Raw genomic sequence first — 18,745 nt, forward strand, 5'->3', positions numbered from 1 at the left:
AAGCCCCACAGCAGACAGACCTGGGAAATGCATGACTACACACACACACACACACACACACATACACACACACACGTTCACCCACCCACCCACGCGTTCATGCCTGCCTTTATGTCTGTATGCCTGTGAAATATATAGAAACCATGCGTTTTCACCAGCACCTGCAGTTCTAATCTAATACAACAGAATTTGCTCTTGTCTTCTCCTTTTTTATACTTGTACCTCCCTTCCATGGCAGAGAAACCTGGCTCTCATTTTTCCCAGTGTATTTATGTATGTATATGTTCAGTTCCCTTGGATGTAACTGATCTCTTGACCACACAGGCCACAGGTGCCTGAACTCACAGGCTCTCTTTGGGCTCAGCCCCAGCCCTAGACACAGCAGCTGTGCCAACCTGCTTCCCTTTGCCCTGGGGAAACTGTAGTGGCGTGTTTTGCATGGTGAATTTACATGTCTTTCACTGTTGTCAGTGTTTAAACATAACCTTAATGGTGATACAAGAAGTGTTTAAGAGAGGATTTAAGGCTCAAAACACCCAGAGTAGAAATTTGAGAGAATTCAACCCTCTTCCTCATCAGAAGGGACTTTATTAGCATTTCTCATAGATAACAGTCTGAACAAGTCCAACCAGCAGTGTGCTGAGGCGGGAGGTTAAGTTGGCATGATTTCTGCATGCAGTCGACTAGGGGTCTGGCGCTCTCCTGCTTCCCCCGGTCACCCACCCTTTTCAGCACTTTGGTACCGATGCACATACCACCAAAACTAATCTGAGGCTCTTTCTGCTTGGAATTGTCTTGGTGATTTATGTTTTATATTTTGTAATATGGTCTCTGGGAGCCAAGAAGTTTTTCCTCTTGGTCAACATCATTATCACTAGTTTAACAAAATTAAATAATTTTTTTCCTTAAAAATGATATTTTTGCCAGGGCTGTTTGGCAAGAAAATGATATTAAAGACATCCAAATTGAAAAAGAAGAAATAAAACTTTTTTAAGATGACATGACTTTGTATATAGAAAATTATAAAGGACATACCAAAAATTATCGGAACTAATAGTTCATCAAGGTTACTGGATAAAAGATCAGCACATAAAAATGTATTTCTGTATATTTAAAATGAACTATCTGAGAATGACATTAAGTAATAAGCACTTTCATTTATAATAAATTAAGTGAATAATTTTATTATAGAAATATTTTCAGGAATAAATCTAAAAGCAGTATAAAACTTCTGCTTTGAAAGATACAAAATGCTGGAAGACATTATAGAAGAGCTGAATAAATGGAAATATGTTACATATTCATGGGTTGGAAGACAAATTAAAATGCCAGATGACTCTTTGCAGAAATTTAGCAGTTGATTTTAAAATTTATATCAAAATTAAAAGAAACGGAATAGCCAAAATAATCTTGAAAAAGAATAATTAAGATGGTGTGGTTCAGGCACATAGATAGATACATGTAACAAACTAGAATTGAAAGTCCAAAAATAAACTAATATTTGTAGTCAATAGGTCTTCAAAAATGATACTGAGGTAATTCAATGGGGGAAGAGGAAATTTTTCAACAAATAGTCCTGGGTCAACTGGATATCCACATGCAGGGGAATGAAATTGTTTCTTCATTTCGCACTATATACAAAAATTAATTCAGAATCGATTGGGACTAAGTGTAAAGGGCTTAAAATCATAAAGAACTCTTACCCAAAAAAAAGCAGCAAATCCTTATGACCTTGGATTAGGCCAGCAGTTTTCAACCTTTTTCATCTCATGGCACACATAAATGAATTACTAAAATTCTGCGGCACACTAAAAAGTACTACATTTTTTGCTGATCTCACACACAGAAAAATAGGTATAATTTTGATTCATTCACACCAAATAAAATACCTGTTGTTTTAAATTTGACAATCTAAGGAAAAGAAGTTGGTACCCTGACTAAATAGTCAGGAATTACATGTTTAAAAATTCTTGTGGGGCCCTGGCCAGGTAGCTCAGTTAGTTAGAATGGGGTCCCAGTTATGAGTTCAGTCCCCGGTCAGGGCACATACAAGAACCCAACAGTGAATGCGTCAGTAAGTGGAACAACAAATCAGTCAGTCTCTCTCCCCCTCTCCCTCTCTCTCTTCCCTTTCCTTCCTGTCACTCCCTAAAAATTAATACATTAAAAAAAATTCTTGTGGTACACCCATTGAAAATGCTGGATTAGGCAATGGTTTCTTAGATATGGCAACAAAAAGAAAGAAATTAGACTTCGTCAAAGTTAAACTTTTATACTTCCAAATATACCATGACCAAAGTAAAAACAGAATCCGGAAGATGGGGGAGTGCATTTACAGACAGTGTATCTGATGAGGATCTCACGTCCAGAACATATGAGTAACTCGTACAACTCACTGGAAAGCCAGCCCAGTTTAAAAACGGGCAAATGATTTGAATAGACGTTTCCTCACAAAAGATAAACGAATGGCTGAGAAGCACATGAAAAGAAATTTACACCATTAGCTGTCAGGAAAATGCAAATCAAAAACACAAGCTATGAGTTTACACTATGGTAGCTATGGTCAAAAACACGGGTAATAGGCCTGGCCAATATGGCTCAGTGGATTGAGCACTGGCCTGCGAACCAAAGGGTCACTGGTTCGATTCCAGTCAGGACATGTGCCTTGGTTGCCAGCCAGGCCAGGGAACCTCCCGGCCCCCAGTAGGAGGGTGTGCGAGAGGCAACCACACACTGATGTTTCTCTCCCTCTCTCTCTTTCCCTTGGCCTCTCTCTAAAAATAAATAAATGAAATATATTTTTTTAAAAAGGCAGGTAATAACTAGTGTTGATGAGGCTCTGAAGAAACCAGAACTTTTCTCGCAGTACTAGGAGTGTAAAATGGTACATGCACTGCGTTGGAAAACAGACTGGCGGTTCTTCAGTAGGAGGCTCCACCTAGAGTTATCATGTGACCCAGTAATTCCACATCTAGGAGAAATGAAAACACACAACCTTGTACACAAGTGTTTGGGGTGTGATTTGCAATAGTTTAAAAGTGTAAGTGACCCAAGGATCTGTCAGCTGCTGAATGGTAAATAAAAGTGATAGAGTCACACAGTGGAATATTACTTGGCCATTAAAAGGACTGAAGCATTGATGTGTGTGCTGCAATGCAAATGACCCCTGAAAACATTATGCTGGGTGAAGAAGATCAGTCACGTACTGAGTGATTCCATAGAGACAGAAAGTGGGTTGGTGCTGCTGAGGACTCAGGAAGTTGAGGGGAAGGTGTAGTGACCCAAAATAGGTCTGGGGTTTCTTTCTGGGATGCTGAAAATGCTTGAAAATGGATACGATGGTTGAACCACTATGACGGTGCTAAAATAAAATAAAAAGCCCTTGATTTGTGTATTTAAAGGGCTGAATTGTATGGTATGAGAATTATAGCTAAAAAAAAAAGCTGTTATTGAATGGTATTTTACAAATAGCCTAAATTAAAAAAATTTTTTTTGGTTTTTATTTTTACCAAAAAATATTCTGTGATTACTAACAGCAATATTCTTTATAGAATGGGAAAATGTGTAATTCTCCCTGATGGATTCCCGAAGTAAATGGGCTTAAAAGATGAGCTGCTGGAGCTCATTTGTTTTGTCGTAACTGCCGTGCGTTCCCTTTTGCTACGCGTGGCCTTTCGCCAGCCCATGCTGAGGCTTCCTCTCTCCCCACCATCCCATTTCTGCCCTCACGGCCATGAAAACACTGGTTAACACCTTCTGTAAAGTATTCTAAATCCTATTTGACGTTGGATCTTTCATAACTGAGGTTGATTCCTGAGGTTAGTTCTGACCATACATTTGCTTCAAAATTTCACATTGTTTTGCCACATCACACTTTTTTTGCCCAAGTATATTTAGCTTCATTAACATTACCTCGCCTGCCATCTCTACAGCTGTCTTCCTGAGAAGCTGTACAGCGTGTAACTTGTTTCCATGGTTCTGTAATAAGGCTGTAGCAATAAATAATGAAGTTAAGAAAATAGGCTGTTTCATCATTTTCTGGAAAGCCTAGACGTTATCAAGTCTCCATAAGAATAATGAATGAGTTACATTTCCAGGAGGAGGAGACATAAAACCTTAATCTCTAGATTCTTTTCCTTTGAAAGCACCTGTAATGTATGGCACCTCCCTCGGAAAAAAAAAATTCGAGGAAAATCAAGCAGTTGTTGATCGCTAGAGTTTTTCTCAAAGATGAAAACATAGAGTTGACAGCCTATTTGTATCAAATGCTTATTATCTCCAGAGTTTTTGCAGGGATGCCTTCAGTCGTTTCACTTCATGAAATTAATAAGTTTAATTAGAAAAAAGGAAGACGGAAGAGGTTCTTGTTGGCGCACGTTTCCAAGGCCTCTTAATATGCCGGCAGTTCCCTTCGATGAGTCGGCAAATGGTCTTTAATCTCAGAATGGCTTATTCTTCTGTTACCTTACTGGTCTGCCCAGGAAGGGGCCTGTTGTGCTGTGTGGGCTCAGCTGTGCAGATTTTTGTCTCTAAGCACCGAGGACGTGTATCGGGCAAGCAATGCAATGTAATTACAAAAGGCTTTTGTGAAGACTTAGGATGCATTTTCTAAACTTTAGTAAATAAACCATAACGACTAATTTATTTTCAGTATCTGGTAGAATTTTTTTGTTTAGTTTTAAGTTGGTTTTAAAATGATTTAGGTATAAATCATTTTAAAAAATGAGAATGCAAAAATGAGAATCTGCTTTTGTTGTGAATGATCGTCCGACTGCGGACTTTTATTGTAAAACTGCGGACTATTAAGCCCAGAAAACAGAAATGTAATGTTTTGTCTATAGTGATAAGTGGGTTCTAATGTTGGTACAGTTTACCTATTGAAAGGGTGATTGATTTGGTTTTCTGGCCTTCATATAAGGTATGGCAAAAATGTGATTGAAACCTCCATTTACGTATAAATGCATCTTACGGAATTGTGAAACCCGGTAACTTGGGGAGAAGACCGGTGGGGCAGGGGCGGTGGTGAGAGAGGGTTGTGTGGGGGCTCGACCCCGCTCTGTGTTCATTTCTTTAGAACTCAAGTTTTGCAACAAGCGTGCTTTTGTGATTTAAAAAGAGATTTTAAAATAATACACTTACTATTGAGTATTCAGTAAGTCCACAGATGAGTAATTCTCCGCAAATTTGTTGTTAAAGTTAATGGAATAATTTAAAATTGATATTATATCTTTACTGATTCTCTTATTATACGTCTTGTTGAACTCCGTTCCCTTCTCCTAAAGTACTGACAGTTTTAGGCTGACGTCTTTGACGTATTTGACAGGCAGAATTCTAAACTTACATTCCAAGTTTGAGTTACGATTCAAGATTTTTAGGCAGAGAAAGATACGCGTTCGCATTACTTTTAATCTCTATACTATTTAGGTGCACTTTTCATAGTCAAAGTCTGGCAAATGGGAAAAGTTGAGATTGTGGGGCAATTAAGAAAACCTAATTTGTGAATTTATTTCAGTAAATGAATAAGTTTTAGTTGTGTTTCAGCATAATCTACTGAGGTGGTGTTAGACCACCACACTTTTTATAATATTGAACAACAGTAGCAACCCCACAAACTTCCGAAGTATTTGAACACTAAGACTGAAGTATTTGCATCTCCAAGTGACTGGGACACATAAATATTGAAGAGAATGAGAAGAGGATTTTAAAATTTATTATTACCACTTTTCGTGAGTGTGTATGGTGTTAGAAAGTGAGTATGGTTGTTGGTATCTAAGAATATTACATATTCGAGTCCTTTGATCCAGATACAAAGGTCTCAGCAGTATTTGGACTACAAAGAACTATTAAATTTGATTAATTTCTAGGTTCTAAGCCTCTCTAGAAATGCTATAAATTAATTTAGAAATTTTGTGAGACATGTATGGGACTGACCAAAGTGTTCATTTTCCCCCCAAAAATGGCTCTAGCAGCACTTAGTTGTTTTTAGCTTCATTCAAAACAGTTTTGTTAGATTTTATTGTGACAGCTGTCACATTAGCATGCATTAAAAGACGCATCATGCCTTATTATTTCAAGAAAGGTAAAACACATCTGAAACGCAAAAAAAAAAAAATTCATTCTTTGTATGGAGAAGGTGCCGTGACGGATTGAAGGTGTCAGAAGTGGTTTGTGAAGTTTCGTGCTGGAGATTTCTCCCTGGACGATGCTCCACGGTTGTGTAGACCCGTGGGAGTTGGGGGGTTGATAGTGATCAAGTTGAGACATTAATCAAGAACAGTCAGTGTTGTACCACGTGGGAGACAGCCGACATATTCCAAATATGCAAATCAATGACGTTATTGGTGAAAATGAAAAATACGTCTTTTATTTTATGGAAAAAACTAAACAGACTTTTTGGCCAATCCAAGATATATATGTTAAATAATAGATATCAGTAGCCAATTTGGAATTTGATATTTGAAACTTACATGTTGTAGTATTGCCAAAAATTTGATTTCCACATAATTTTAAAGTCTCTACTCTTACATAGAAACAAGGTACGTTTGACCCTTGAACAACACGGGTCCACTTATACATGGATTTTTCCAATAAATACATTGGAGAATTTTTTGTAGATTTGCAACAATTTGAAAAAATTTACAGATGAACCAAATAGCCTGGAAATAAGGAAATATTAAGAAAAAGGTATGTCGTGAATAAATAAGATATATGTAGATACTAGTCTGTTTTATCATTTACTACCATAAAATACACACAAATTTATCATTTTAGAAATCTAATATAAAATTTATTGAAACATAGGCACATAAACACATATCCTACGTGGTTGTCAGGGAAAATGTAAACCTGTGTAAAGATGCATCATTCAATCACAGCTGCATAAATGAACTGCGGTACGTGCTTCGCTGCAGTGGGCGCCTTTCGGCCACCTCCTGTCACTGTTGAGGGGGCTCCGCTGGTGTGCGTCTCCCTCACGGAGCCCTGGGACGCTGGTCCTCTGCACGTGAGCGGGTCGTCTCTCCAGCAAATCGCGCATCTCTGGACAAAGTGACATCTCGAGGGTTTGTCACCGTGTTCAGGACAATGCCGTCAACCTTGCATAACACTGTGAAGCCCACCCAGAGTGCCACCGGTGGTGGCGTGAATGCTCACAAGGAGCAGAGAGAAGTCATGACACTACAAGAAAAAGTTCAAGTGCTTGATTCGGACATGCACTGAGCTCTGCAGCTGGGGCTCCCTGCCTTTTCGAGATAAGTAAATCAGGCATAAGGACTATTGTAAATAAAAAAGAAAAGAAATTTGTGAAGCCATCCCTGCAGCTGCACCAGCAGGTGCGAAAACCTTGCACTTCTTCCGAAGGATCTTTGTATCTGGTATTGGAAACGCAGCTTTAATGTGGCTGCAGGATTGCCGTAAGAGAGGCGTACCCATTAGAGTGTAGTGTGTTCGGGAAAAGGTAAAGTCGTTATACCACAACTCAGAGCAAAAGGAAGGCGAAGCATCTGAGGCTGGGTAATTTAATGCTAGCAAAGAATGGTTCGAGAATCTTAGAAAGCGGTGTCTGCCTTTAAAAAACATCAAGAGAACAGGAGAGGCAGCCTCTGCCCACCAAGAAGCAGCAGGTGAGCACAGGTTGTTAATGCAGGCGGAAGTGCCCTACCTATTCTGGGGGGAAATGCCACAGAGGGCATGTGTTAGGAAGAGAAGCAGGCACCAGGATTTAAGGCAAGAAGGGGTAGGTTAACTCTACTGTTGTGTGCAAATGTGGTCATGTTTATGAGTAAGGATGTCCTTATCTACAAAGCTGCTAACCCCGCAGCATTGAAGGGAGAAGATAAACACCACCTGCTTAGTCTTCAGGTTGCACAAGAAGACCTAGACCATAAGAACCATTTTCCTGGGTTGTTTCTGTCCATGATTTGTCCCTGAAGTCAGGAAGTGCCTGACTAGTAAGGGGGTCCTTTTTAAAGTTCTAAGTTGGACAGTGCCTCTAGCTCCCCAGAACCCCAGGGGTTCAACACCAATAGTGTTGGAGTGGTCTGCCTGCCCCCAAACACAGCGTCTCAGATTTTTTGGCTAGATGGGAAATTGTAAGGACCTTTAAGGCTCATTCCACACAGCACTCCGTGAAGAACACTGTCCGAGAGAACCCTGGTGGGAAGGGCAGCCTGGAAGTTGAGGAGGGTGACGCCATTGGAGATGCCATCAGACCCAAAACAGTAGATTCCTTCTGGAGAAACTGTCCAGGCATTGTGTATGACTTCAGAGGACTCACAACAGAACCAGTCAAGGAAGTCAGACTCTGGATGTGGCCACCAAAAAAAAAAGCATGGAGGGTTTCAAGATACGAATCTTGGGGAGATTCAGGAGCTTACAGACACCACACCAGAGGAACTGACAGACGACTTGGTGGAGAGGAGAGCTTCTGAACCATGCGGAAGAGGGGGCGGTTCCAGAAAAACAGCACTGGACAGTAGACTGTCTGGCAGAGAGGCTCCCGTTATTCCAGACTGCCCTCAACTTCTTTATGGCATGGACCTTGAAGCCAAAGCACACAGTGGGAGAAGAGCTGGGCTGTGTGGCAGTATTTTAGAGACATGAAAAAGCAAGAAGAGAAATCACAGTGTGTTTCTGTCAAGTTACGCCAGGTGCGCCTGCCCCGCCTGCCCCTCCTGCCTCGGCTTCCCCCTGCGCCCCCTTCCCTGCTCCCCCAGTTGAAGACAGTGCAGAGGCGGCCTTTCTGACCACCCACTTCCACGTAAGGGAGAGTAAATAATCAGTAAGTGTACGTGTTGTGTATGTGAGTGCCGTTGTGTGCAAATCCAGTAACTACAGCAGGAACTGTGCGAGACGTTTGCAGGTGGCCATCAGCATCACACTCGTCAGGCAGAACCCCGTGCACACGGCTTGTGTGGAAGTGGATGGCCTGTCCTTACATAAGGCGAGTGATATTTCATGTAAAATTAATAATGTCTTAGTGTTCTTGTTGTTTCATAATGTTGCTTTCAAAGAGTTACATCACGACCCTGGCTGGTGTAGCTCAGGGGATTGAGCGCGGGCCTGTGAACCAAAAGATCGCGGTTGATTCCCAGTCAGGGCACAGGCCTGGGTTGCAGGCCAGTTCCCAGCAGAGGATGCACGGGAGGCAACCATATGTTGATATTTCTCTCCCTCTCTCCTTCCCTTCCCTTCCCCTCTAAAGATAAATAAATATTTTTTAAAAAAATAAAATACTTATTTAAAAAAGAGTTACATCACTATACAGTATGCGCCTCTCTCATAATTGGAGAAGCTGCATCACAGGTATGTGTTTTTTTAAAAAAATGTAACTTTCCAGTACTGTGTTAAGAATATAACTGTAATACTGTATGCCATAAAAAGTTTATAATGATTTATTCATTAGTGTATGGGCTAGGCTACCATGAAAGAGCTGTATTGCTGCTTTTTTTTGTCAGCAATACATGGACTGTCTTACCTGAAAATATGAATTTTTCACATTGTCTTTTCTTTGATGTCTAGTGTTAGTAGTATGTAATCCACAGTGTTTGTATTATGAGACAGTTTGTTTTATGTAAGACAGTTTGTATTATGTGAGACAGTACAGGTGTAGGTGCTGACAGTTCATCCCATGAACAGGTGATGCAAACTTCACAGTATTGAGACAGTTCAGTGCTCTAAGTGTATTTTCTCTTCCTCTGATTTATTAATAATATTTTCTTTTGTCTAGCTTACTTTATTGTGAGAATACCCTATACCAAGTCTGTCCAGAAAAAGCCCAGCCATTGTTAGTATAATCAGAACCGTTTGCATGACATTCATGAAACCTGGCAGCCAAGGAGAGGGGACTGGAATGCACAGGTGTGAACAATGACGACTTCACTGTACTGGTCTGTGGGGCAGTAGACACCGTTGAGTGAGCGTGTGTACTGTGTGGCCGTCACATTCAACATGAGCAGGTAGAGTAAAGAATCTGCATCCGATTTTGCACCAAGCTTGAACACTTTTCCACAGAAACTATTTGCATTATTCAGAAGGCCGCAGCTGTGGGCAACTGGTGATTGGCAGCCTCATCATGACAGCTCGGCCACTCACGCATCACGTCTCGTGCAGAGTTTTTTAGTGAAACGTCAAATCACCCAGGTGGCTCAGGCCCCCTACAACCCAGATTTGCTGCCTTGTGACTTCTGACTTTTCCGAAAACTAATATCACCTTCTAAAGGGAAGAGATTTCAGACCATTGATAAGATTCAGGAAAATACCATGGGGCAGCTGATGGTGACTGGGAGAACTGTGTGAGGTCCCAAGGTGCCTACTTTGAAGGGGACTCAGGCATCATTGTCCTATGTACAGTGTTTTTTTGTATCTTGTATCTTCAATAAATGTCTCTTTTTCATATTACGTGGCTGGCTACTTTCTGGACAGACCTCGTATAATACATATTCCATACAAAATACATGTTAATGAACTGTCTGTGTGGGCTATTAGTAGTTAAGTTTGGGGGAGTCACAGGTTGTGTGTGGATTTTGAACTGCACAGGGGATAGGTGAGCCTGGACTAAATCCACATTGTTCAGGGGTCAACTATATGTTTTAACAAATGAAAGAATGCAAATTTTTAACTTTGTAGGAAGAATACACTTTAAAACAATTGGTGTAAATTACCCACTATGGTGGGGTTTGTTTCTAATCATGTATTTTTATTTTTATATGTCACACTAGAAAAGAATAAAAATTAGAGATTGGCATTTTATTCCAGATAAAATAAGGTGATGTTATATCAAGTCTTAGGTTTTTATTTGCTGGGTGATTCCATCCATTTGAATCTGAAAGTGTGTCTGTCCTAAATAATTTTAGGGTAAAGGTTGAAACTGTTGAACATCCTTTCATGTATACATACTTTAAAGTTCCAGTTTTTTAAAATGCAAGGGTTTGGATTTAGAAGATTTTGTGCAATTTTGCTAATGTCCTTGCGTCTCTCCTTTGCTGTTCTCATGGATCTTTATGATTTTTTATTTGTATTAGACTCTAAACATACTTGAGTCGACCTTTGCCCCCAATAGTGTTTATAGCTGGGCGATGGAGGTGGTTTGGTGATGTAATACACACAACATGCTCGGAACCCACCACAGGACCCAGGGTGCTGCCTTTTCCTTTGCCTGTCACTTAGCCCGGTGAGGGATGTGGTAACCACCGGGTTATAAATGGTCAGTATTTTCTTGTTTAAAAAGTATGTACTTTCTACTTCAGTTGGATAAAGTGATTTGTAAGAAAAACACATTGAAGTTGGTCTGTCCAACCAGGAGCACCAGCCACTTCAGGTGTTTCCAGCAGAGAACATTTAAGGCAGGTGTTGGTGTTGCTGAGAGCCCAGCGGGGCACCGAGAGCTGACCCAGCCGTGGTGGCGGCAGGACACCACCGCCACATCTGGGCTGGGGAGGAGAACAGACCCAGGGGCCAGTGCTCCCTGCAGAAGCGGGAAGTGGGGCAACTTCGAGAGCAGACGGCACTGCCACCGGAGAGCAGAGAGCCAGGGAGGAGGGAGGAGAGATTTGCGGGAGACGCACCCTGGCTTCTGTCTCCCCTGGGTCCACCTCTGGTGCACAGAGCGGAGCAGAGGCAGGGATTGGAGCTGAGGGCAGACAACCGCTTTGCAGGACGCTTCTTCTGAGCCTTTATTTCCTTTCTCCTTGATCCCTTCTGAATATGTCCAGGATAAAGCAACAGTTTAAAACCACGCTGGCCTTCAGTTCTGTGGACATGAGGGCCCTCTGGCTGCACCCTTGGTGTTCCCTGGCTCCTCGCCCGTCTGTGCCTCCCCAGGCCAGGTTCTCAGTGGGAGGGTGTAGGCTTCTCTGACCTGGGTAACCTGTTTTGGGGTGCACAGTGAGCTTGCACCCCTCCCCACCCCATTACAGATGCCTAAGCAGGCCTAGAACTAGGCAGTTGGGAATGCGCTCACGCCTTCCTCACAGACGACTGATCAGGGAGCCCCTGAGACAGTCCGCGGAATGGGTGTCTCTCTCAGACAGTAGAGGGGTGGTGTTAACTTCTGTCTCCTGAAGCTGGTCTTGGGTGGTTTGTCCTGATCCATTAATGACGAGCTGATGGCGAACACAGCGCTAGTTCAAGAGTAAACGTTACTTGTTGCTTCCATTACAAAATGATGAGTGTCCAGTAAATGTTTGTTTACAGTAAGTATTGTGGAAAGTTGGTTACTGGCTGTGAGAAACAAGGTTATAGCTGAAAGTCCCTGAGAAATCCAGAGCAACCCCGTCGGTTTATAGAAAAGGAAACAAGCACGTGCACTTGTCATCCAAAGATCCAAATGTAGCCAAGAAATGTGTCGTCAACCTTAAAAATTACTTGTAAATTAGAGAAGCCTTATGGTCGTTGTAGACAATCCAGAAACGTGAGTGACAGAGAGTGAGCGTCCCACCCTGTGCGAGTCTGTGGCTGCGCCCCCTTGGAGACGAGTTCGTCCCCCGCAGGCGCTCACCGAGCATCCCGGGCGGCACTCACTGTGCCGGGCCCTGTGGGAATGTTAGTGGCAAAACGGTAGCGGTTTTGCACTTGGTTTTTGTTTTCATGGCCCAGTCTGTGGAAAAGGAAGCTTTCGGGGGAAGGGCGGTGACCATGTCAGGTGGGGGTGTGCGCGATGTAGGAAGAGGAGAGCAAGGGCGGGCGGGCGGGCAGTGCCCTATGCAGGACGGGGAGGCTCCGAGGAGCTGGCGGTCGAAGGGATCTGATGAGGCGGGGGGGGGGGGGGTGCGAAGAGAACCATCATTTGTACTGTATCTACTTTTTCCCCTTAAATTACCTTGCTTTGACTATGCAGTGCCTACATAACGTTTTATTATATGGATATACCTGAACGTAGTGACCGGTTCCCCACTGATGGACACGCAGGTGGTTCCCAGTTTTCCAGTGAGTTACAGGGAGTTTCGCTGCCAACGTCCTGATGCCTGTGTGCAAGCGCCGGGACCGTTGTTCTCCGTCTGCTTGAAAGCGCTTCAGAAAATACCGATGCTCACATTTGTTCAGATCAGTTTTTGAATCGGGACCTCTGGGGGCCGGAGCCAGGTTTCTAGGTTTTTAGGTGGCCAGGGAACCACCGCTGCAGGGTGATTCTTAGAAGTGGTCAGCTGAGTCAGTGATAAAAGACGTTGTACGTTTAGTGGGTGTCGTAACATCATTCTCGGTGTTAGAATTAGGAGCAGTTGCCAGTAATGGAAATAAGTGGGCTTGAACAAGTTAGTTTATTTCTGTTTTATGTAAAGTTCTAGGTGGGCAGCCCAGGGCTGGGCTGGCAGTTTTGTCTCACAAAGTCCTCGTGTACCCGGATTCCTTCTTGATCTCGTGTTGTTGAATTGGGGGCATGGGGAGTGGGAAGCTCCTAACCTCAAGCTCCAAGACAGAAGCTCAGTCTCCTGCCCGGATGTCCGTGCACCAGCCACAGAATGGAGGCAGTATGACAGGAACTTCGCCTTGGGTTCTCTGAGCCAGAACTTGGTCCCAGGGCCACGCCCAGCTGCTTGGGAAGCAGGCTTTCTCTGGGAGGCCCTGCTCACGACCAGACATCCTTTTATATGGGGGAGGGGGTACACGGTAGTGGCAGCCACTGGCAGTCTCCGCTGTGCCCTCCCTGGAAGCTGTGAGGATCTGCCCACCTGCCCACAGACAGGGAGGGCCCCTGGCCCACACCTGGCCAGCCCAGGCCGCCAAGGCCGTAGGAAGCTGGGCCCAGGCAAAAACCTCAGACAGTGCTGGCTTGAGGAGACGCCAGGCGGACTTCGGGCAGACTCAGGGAAGATGCCAGGGCTGTGAACGCCCTTGTTGTGAGAAAACAGCGAAGGTGGTGAAGGCCAGCGTTTTTTAATTGGGTGCAGTTTTTTGTTTCTCCCTGGTGTTAATTCATTACCTTTCAGCGTACTCAGGTTGTCTTAATGTTAATGCTGCACACTGTCCGAACCTGCTACTCAAGGAGGACGTCTTAGGACTGAATGACTGAATTTTTATCTTTCAAATAAGTGTTTTTAAGTTAGGAAATGAATACTTTGCACATGGCTTCGTTTCATCGGCGTTTTCCTGTCGTTGCAGTGGATGACGGCCGCAGTAAGGAGCCCGACCGCGTGCAGGTGTTCTACAGGAAAGCCGTCATGCCGTACGGCGTCTATAGGAAACAGCGCCGAGACGCCGGCGACGAGGCCGAGGTGCGGCAGTACGCGGGCCTGGTGGGGCAGGCGTGCTCCGAACGGATGCTGCTGTTCCGGAGCTGAGCCGCCCCGGCCCGCTGGGCCCGCACCCTGCCCGGTGCCTGGTGCCCCCGCCCGGTGCATCCCTCGGGGGAGCCCTGTCCACCCACAGATACGACTTCTTATTTTGATGATCATTACGTGGCTTTTCTGAGCTGTTTGTGGCAATGCGTTTGTGCGAACCTCATGGCTAATATCTGTGCTGCCGAAGCGAGCACAGAATCTCATGGTTAATACAGAGATTTAAAAAATATGTGACCCAGCCTCGTAATTGGGGTTTATCGTTTTGGAAGTTTGTTTTATGAACAAGATGTGGTAAACTGCTCTTACTGTTAATATTTTGGAAAGTAAAATCAATACATAAATCTCAAATACCTTAAATTACAGTTGCGCTTTTTTGTTCTGTTAAAAATCAAAACAGACTGCCTCCTCAGATCCATTTAAAACATTGGTTTACACTTTAAAAATAAGAAGCCCTTCAGTGTGGAGAAGAAGGTGGGAAGTCTGTTTCGTCACTTAGAAAATGTCCTCTCAAGATATCGGAACTGCTGTTACTCCTCCTTCAAAAGTCGGTCACTGCGCAATGTTAGGTAGTTTAACCAGAAAAGCAAGGTGCTGCAGACTGCACCAAAAAAAGGAGTCTGGACGTCGGCCGGCTGCTTGCCCAGGACAGCCTCCTCTGCCGTCCTGGCCTGGTTTTCTACCGGAAAAATGGCTGCTGGTGTGCCTGTTTTTAAAAATCCAAGAAGGGGCAGTTTATAAAGAAAAACGTTGGCCCCTGCCTTCACCTAGGCCTCATTCCTTGAACTCAGGACCCTTCGGTTGTTGATTTAGGATTAGTCAGTAATCGACTGTGCGCCACGCTGTAAGTCACATCTGATTGGGTGGGAACACTTCTGGCCTGTTCTGGGGGGAGGGGTGGAGCTCCATCCCTTGCCCTTTGATTTGGGCATCCTGGAGGAGATGGGGCACTGGGCGCTGGAAGCAGAGGCTGCCCCTCTTGTTCTCATACCTTCTTTTGTTTGGCCCTTTGCCCCTTGAGCAGATGCCCCTCATCCGCCACAGTCCAGGTGGCAGGCACCATGCTGGGTGGAAGGCCCGGTGAGCTGTGTGGAGGTGGTGCCGACAGGGTTCCTTCCCTGGGCGCTTTCTCAGCTGGTCCCCGTCCGCTGTGGCCGGCTGCTCGGCCCCGGTTCGCCCATTCTGCCCATTTGTCTGTCGTCTGTGGGTGGNAAGGTGGTGCAGACTGCACCAAAAAAAGGAGTCTGGACGTCGGCCGGCTGCTTGCCCAGGACAGCCTCCTCTGCCGTCCTGGCCTGGTTTTCTACCGGAAAAATGGCTGCTGGTGTGCCTGTTTTTAAAAATCCAAGAAGGGGCAGTTTATAAAGAAAAACGTTGGCCCCTGCCTTCACCTAGGCCTCATTCCTTGAACTCGGGACCCTTCGGTTGTTGATTTAGGATTAGTCAGTAATCGACTGTGCGCCACGCTGTAAGTCACATCTGATTGGGTGGGAACACTTCTGGCCTGTTGGGGGGGGCGGGGTGGAGCTCCATGCCTTGCCCTTTGATTTGGGCATCCTGGAGGAGATGGGGCACTGGGCGCTGGAAGCAGAGGCTGCCCCTCTTGTTCTCGTACCTTCTTTTGTTTGGCCCTTTGCTCCTTGAGCAGATGCCCCTCGTCCGCCACAGTCCAGGTGGCAGGCACCATGCTGGGTGGAAGGCCCGGTGAGCTGTGTGGAGGTGGTGCCGACAGAGGGTTCCTTCCCTGGGCGCTTTCTCAGCTGGTCCCCGTCCGCTGTGGCCGGCTGCTCGGCCCCGGTTCGTCCATTCTGCCCATTTGTCTGTCGTCTGTGGGTGGACCTTGTTGAAGCCATATCACAAAGCTTAGCAGTTTGAATCTCACTGCTGATTTAACATTGTCCTTCTAAATGCACTGAGTAGAACACAAAATAATTCCAGCCAGCTAGAAGAGAAGGGAGGCTCACAAAGCAGTGATTTTAAAAGTCAGCTGTCTAGAAATTCAGCATCCAAATAAACTGTATTCATTCAGACCTGCCACGTGCAAATGCTTGGCTGACTGGGGTGGAGTCGCGAGTTCTCTGTGTAGCGTGGACTTTACTGCTTCTGGGTTTCCTTTTTCAAAGTAGACTCCAGGAGCATTTAATTGACTCTTATTTGGAATTGCCTTCGAATCTGTGGAATGTTTTTTCTTTTTTCCACTAAAATGAAAACAGCTTAATTTTTTATTACAAAAATGATACTATAGGCAATTAAAATATTAAAACATAAATAAGAAAGTAAAAATAATCAGAAATCCTGCTACAGAGAGAATTGTATACATATACACACACTGTATATATGTATAATTTTACTATAGAGAGAGTCATGCTCTACCTGCTGTGTTTTCTCTCAATAGTAAGTTACGGACACCAGCTCTTGGAAAGAAGTTTGAGCTGGGATTTCAGGAGTGTTGCGAGCAACCCGAGCATCAGCGCAGAGAGGCAGGGTCCAGCCACAGGGCCCGTGGCGGGGGCCAGGCCGGCGTCACAGCCGCTTCCGTCTGAGTGGGGAGTGTGCAGAGCGGTATTGAGAGGTCCCGGCTCTTGAATGGTCGGTGAAGAGACAGCTTGCGTCCTAAGCAGCGCTGGTTTCTTTCTGCAGAGCCCCCCGGGGTTCCTTCGGAGGAGAATGACTGGTCACCCCTGCCTGGGGACCGAGGTGCTATTCCTGCATGTGGCCTTTGGTCGGTTCCAGTGAAGCTCCAGGGAGAGCTGGGCTTGGTGAATCTTCTGCTTGGTTGGTTGCTATACCCATGTGTTGGGTTTTTGTTTGTTTATTTTATTTTACTTTTTGAGAACAGATAGTATATTCATCCTGATAAGCAACATTTCTTGAAAAGACCCTTTCCTTTTGAGTTCTAGGTGAGTGTTGCTAGTGGGCCAAAGGGGGATAACCAGGGAGAGAGAGCCGGTTTGGGCAGCTGACAGGCAGGCTGGCTGAGACATCTGGCTGTGTGTTCGTGGCTGTCATCTAAAGACGGACACGAGACCCTCTCAAGGACAGCTGATAGCTTTTCAAAACCGGAAGCTTTGTGTTTATAATCTTAGCGGTGTATTCCCTTCCTGATTTCAGATAAATTCAGGCCTGCCTTCCTGTCCTGGGGCAGAAATGTAATAGAGATTCCCCATGCTACCATCTTTATTGAAATTATTTCAGTTCCGTTGAGATTTTTTAAAAGTGTACTCTGAGCACCTTTTATTTTCTAAAAGATAGAAGCTATTATCAGATAAATATATTATTCATTTGGTTAAAATTATGTTTGCTTTCAAACAGCTTATCTTACTTTTTATCCATTTTGCAAAATATCGGTTGTGTGTGTGGTTGCTTAACATACTGGAATCTTTTATGTAAACGAACCTTTTCAGAATTCTGAGCAATATAGAGTTTGATTTTATAGTCTGTATGGTCAGTATGAATAAAGCTGAGAAAGGATATGATGACCAGTTACCTGAACTGAATCTCTTTGTTGCTGACTTGAAAGCAAAGAGGGGAACTAAATGGATGTAATTGGGAAATGTTTGAATTAGAAGTTGTTCAAACATGTTCTTTTTTAAGAGCAGACCAATAACTGTAAGACCAAATAGGTTTATTGCATGCTCTATATTTTGCTCCATATGTGCTTTTTTGAACAGTCTAGTCGGTAACGCTTAAATGGAAAAAATAAAGCTGTTTCTATCCACAGTGGCTGTAGCTGGTCAATACGTAAAGTCATCTTTTGAATTCTTGCGTACGTTTCACCTGCAGTGGCCACAGAAAACAGAAGTGAAGGATTGGCCATTCGAGTCGGGATACTTGACTTTTGGTGACTGGGGTTCCAGGTCCTGTTTAAATCAACGTGTGATGGGTTCCTTTCTCGGGGATGAATACAAGTAAAATAAATGTCTCCTTAAGCAAAAAGTCTGGATTTTCACAAGTGAGGAAATAGGCATTATTTTATCCAGATGGATTTGAAATAAAATTTTAGTTACAAACTCAAATATAATTTCTCTTAAAAAGTTTAGTTTGCAGAGTAATTTTCATAAATATAAAGTGAAATGTGTTTTTTTATGCAAAGCGTGTTTTAATTGTTTGTAGTCCGCAGTATATTGGTGGACTACATTTACAAGTGTTTGTCTTTTTATGGTGAAGAGGATCCTGATAGGTAATTAAATGAATCCAATTTTCTAAGTTATTTAAATATTAGTTACAATATCCACTGACATTTTTTCCAAAATAGAAATAGCTTTCTAGTTGCTTTCTTGAAATGGACGAGGTTCACCAGAGGGTGTTTCAACAATATGAAAAGTACTCAGAAGAAAATGGAAGTCACAGTCCCATCACTACTACAGTCATTCACAGTGTGGGTGTGTATCCTTTCAAACTTTTTTCTGTCTGCATGTGTGTATGTGTTTTGTTTTGTTTTTAAAGAAAATTCAAACTATGCCATGTATATT

General features: G+C 43.8%; 1 protein-coding gene across 4 annotated transcripts in view; it reads left to right on the forward strand.

The window, feature by feature from the left end:
- ATE1 (arginyltransferase 1) overlaps positions 1 to 14,626 on the forward strand; it is a 129,862-nt gene extending 115,236 nt beyond the window's left edge. For all 4 annotated transcript variants that reach the window (XM_037059616.1, XM_037059606.1, XM_037059610.1 and 1 more), the window contains one exon: positions 14,098 to 14,626. In XM_037059616.1, the coding sequence (XP_036915511.1) occupies positions 14,098 to 14,276 (179 nt within the window). In that variant the 3' untranslated portion in view covers positions 14,277 to 14,626. The remainder of the gene's footprint in view (positions 1 to 14,097) is intronic.
- The last annotated feature ends 4,119 nt before the right edge of the window (positions 14,627 to 18,745 follow it).

This window comes from Sturnira hondurensis, unplaced genomic scaffold, assembly GCF_014824575.4.
Source record: "Sturnira hondurensis isolate 20B ecotype Veracruz unplaced genomic scaffold, ASM1482457v3 Scaffold0011253, whole genome shotgun sequence".
Taxonomy (NCBI): Eukaryota; Metazoa; Chordata; class Mammalia; order Chiroptera; family Phyllostomidae; genus Sturnira; species Sturnira hondurensis.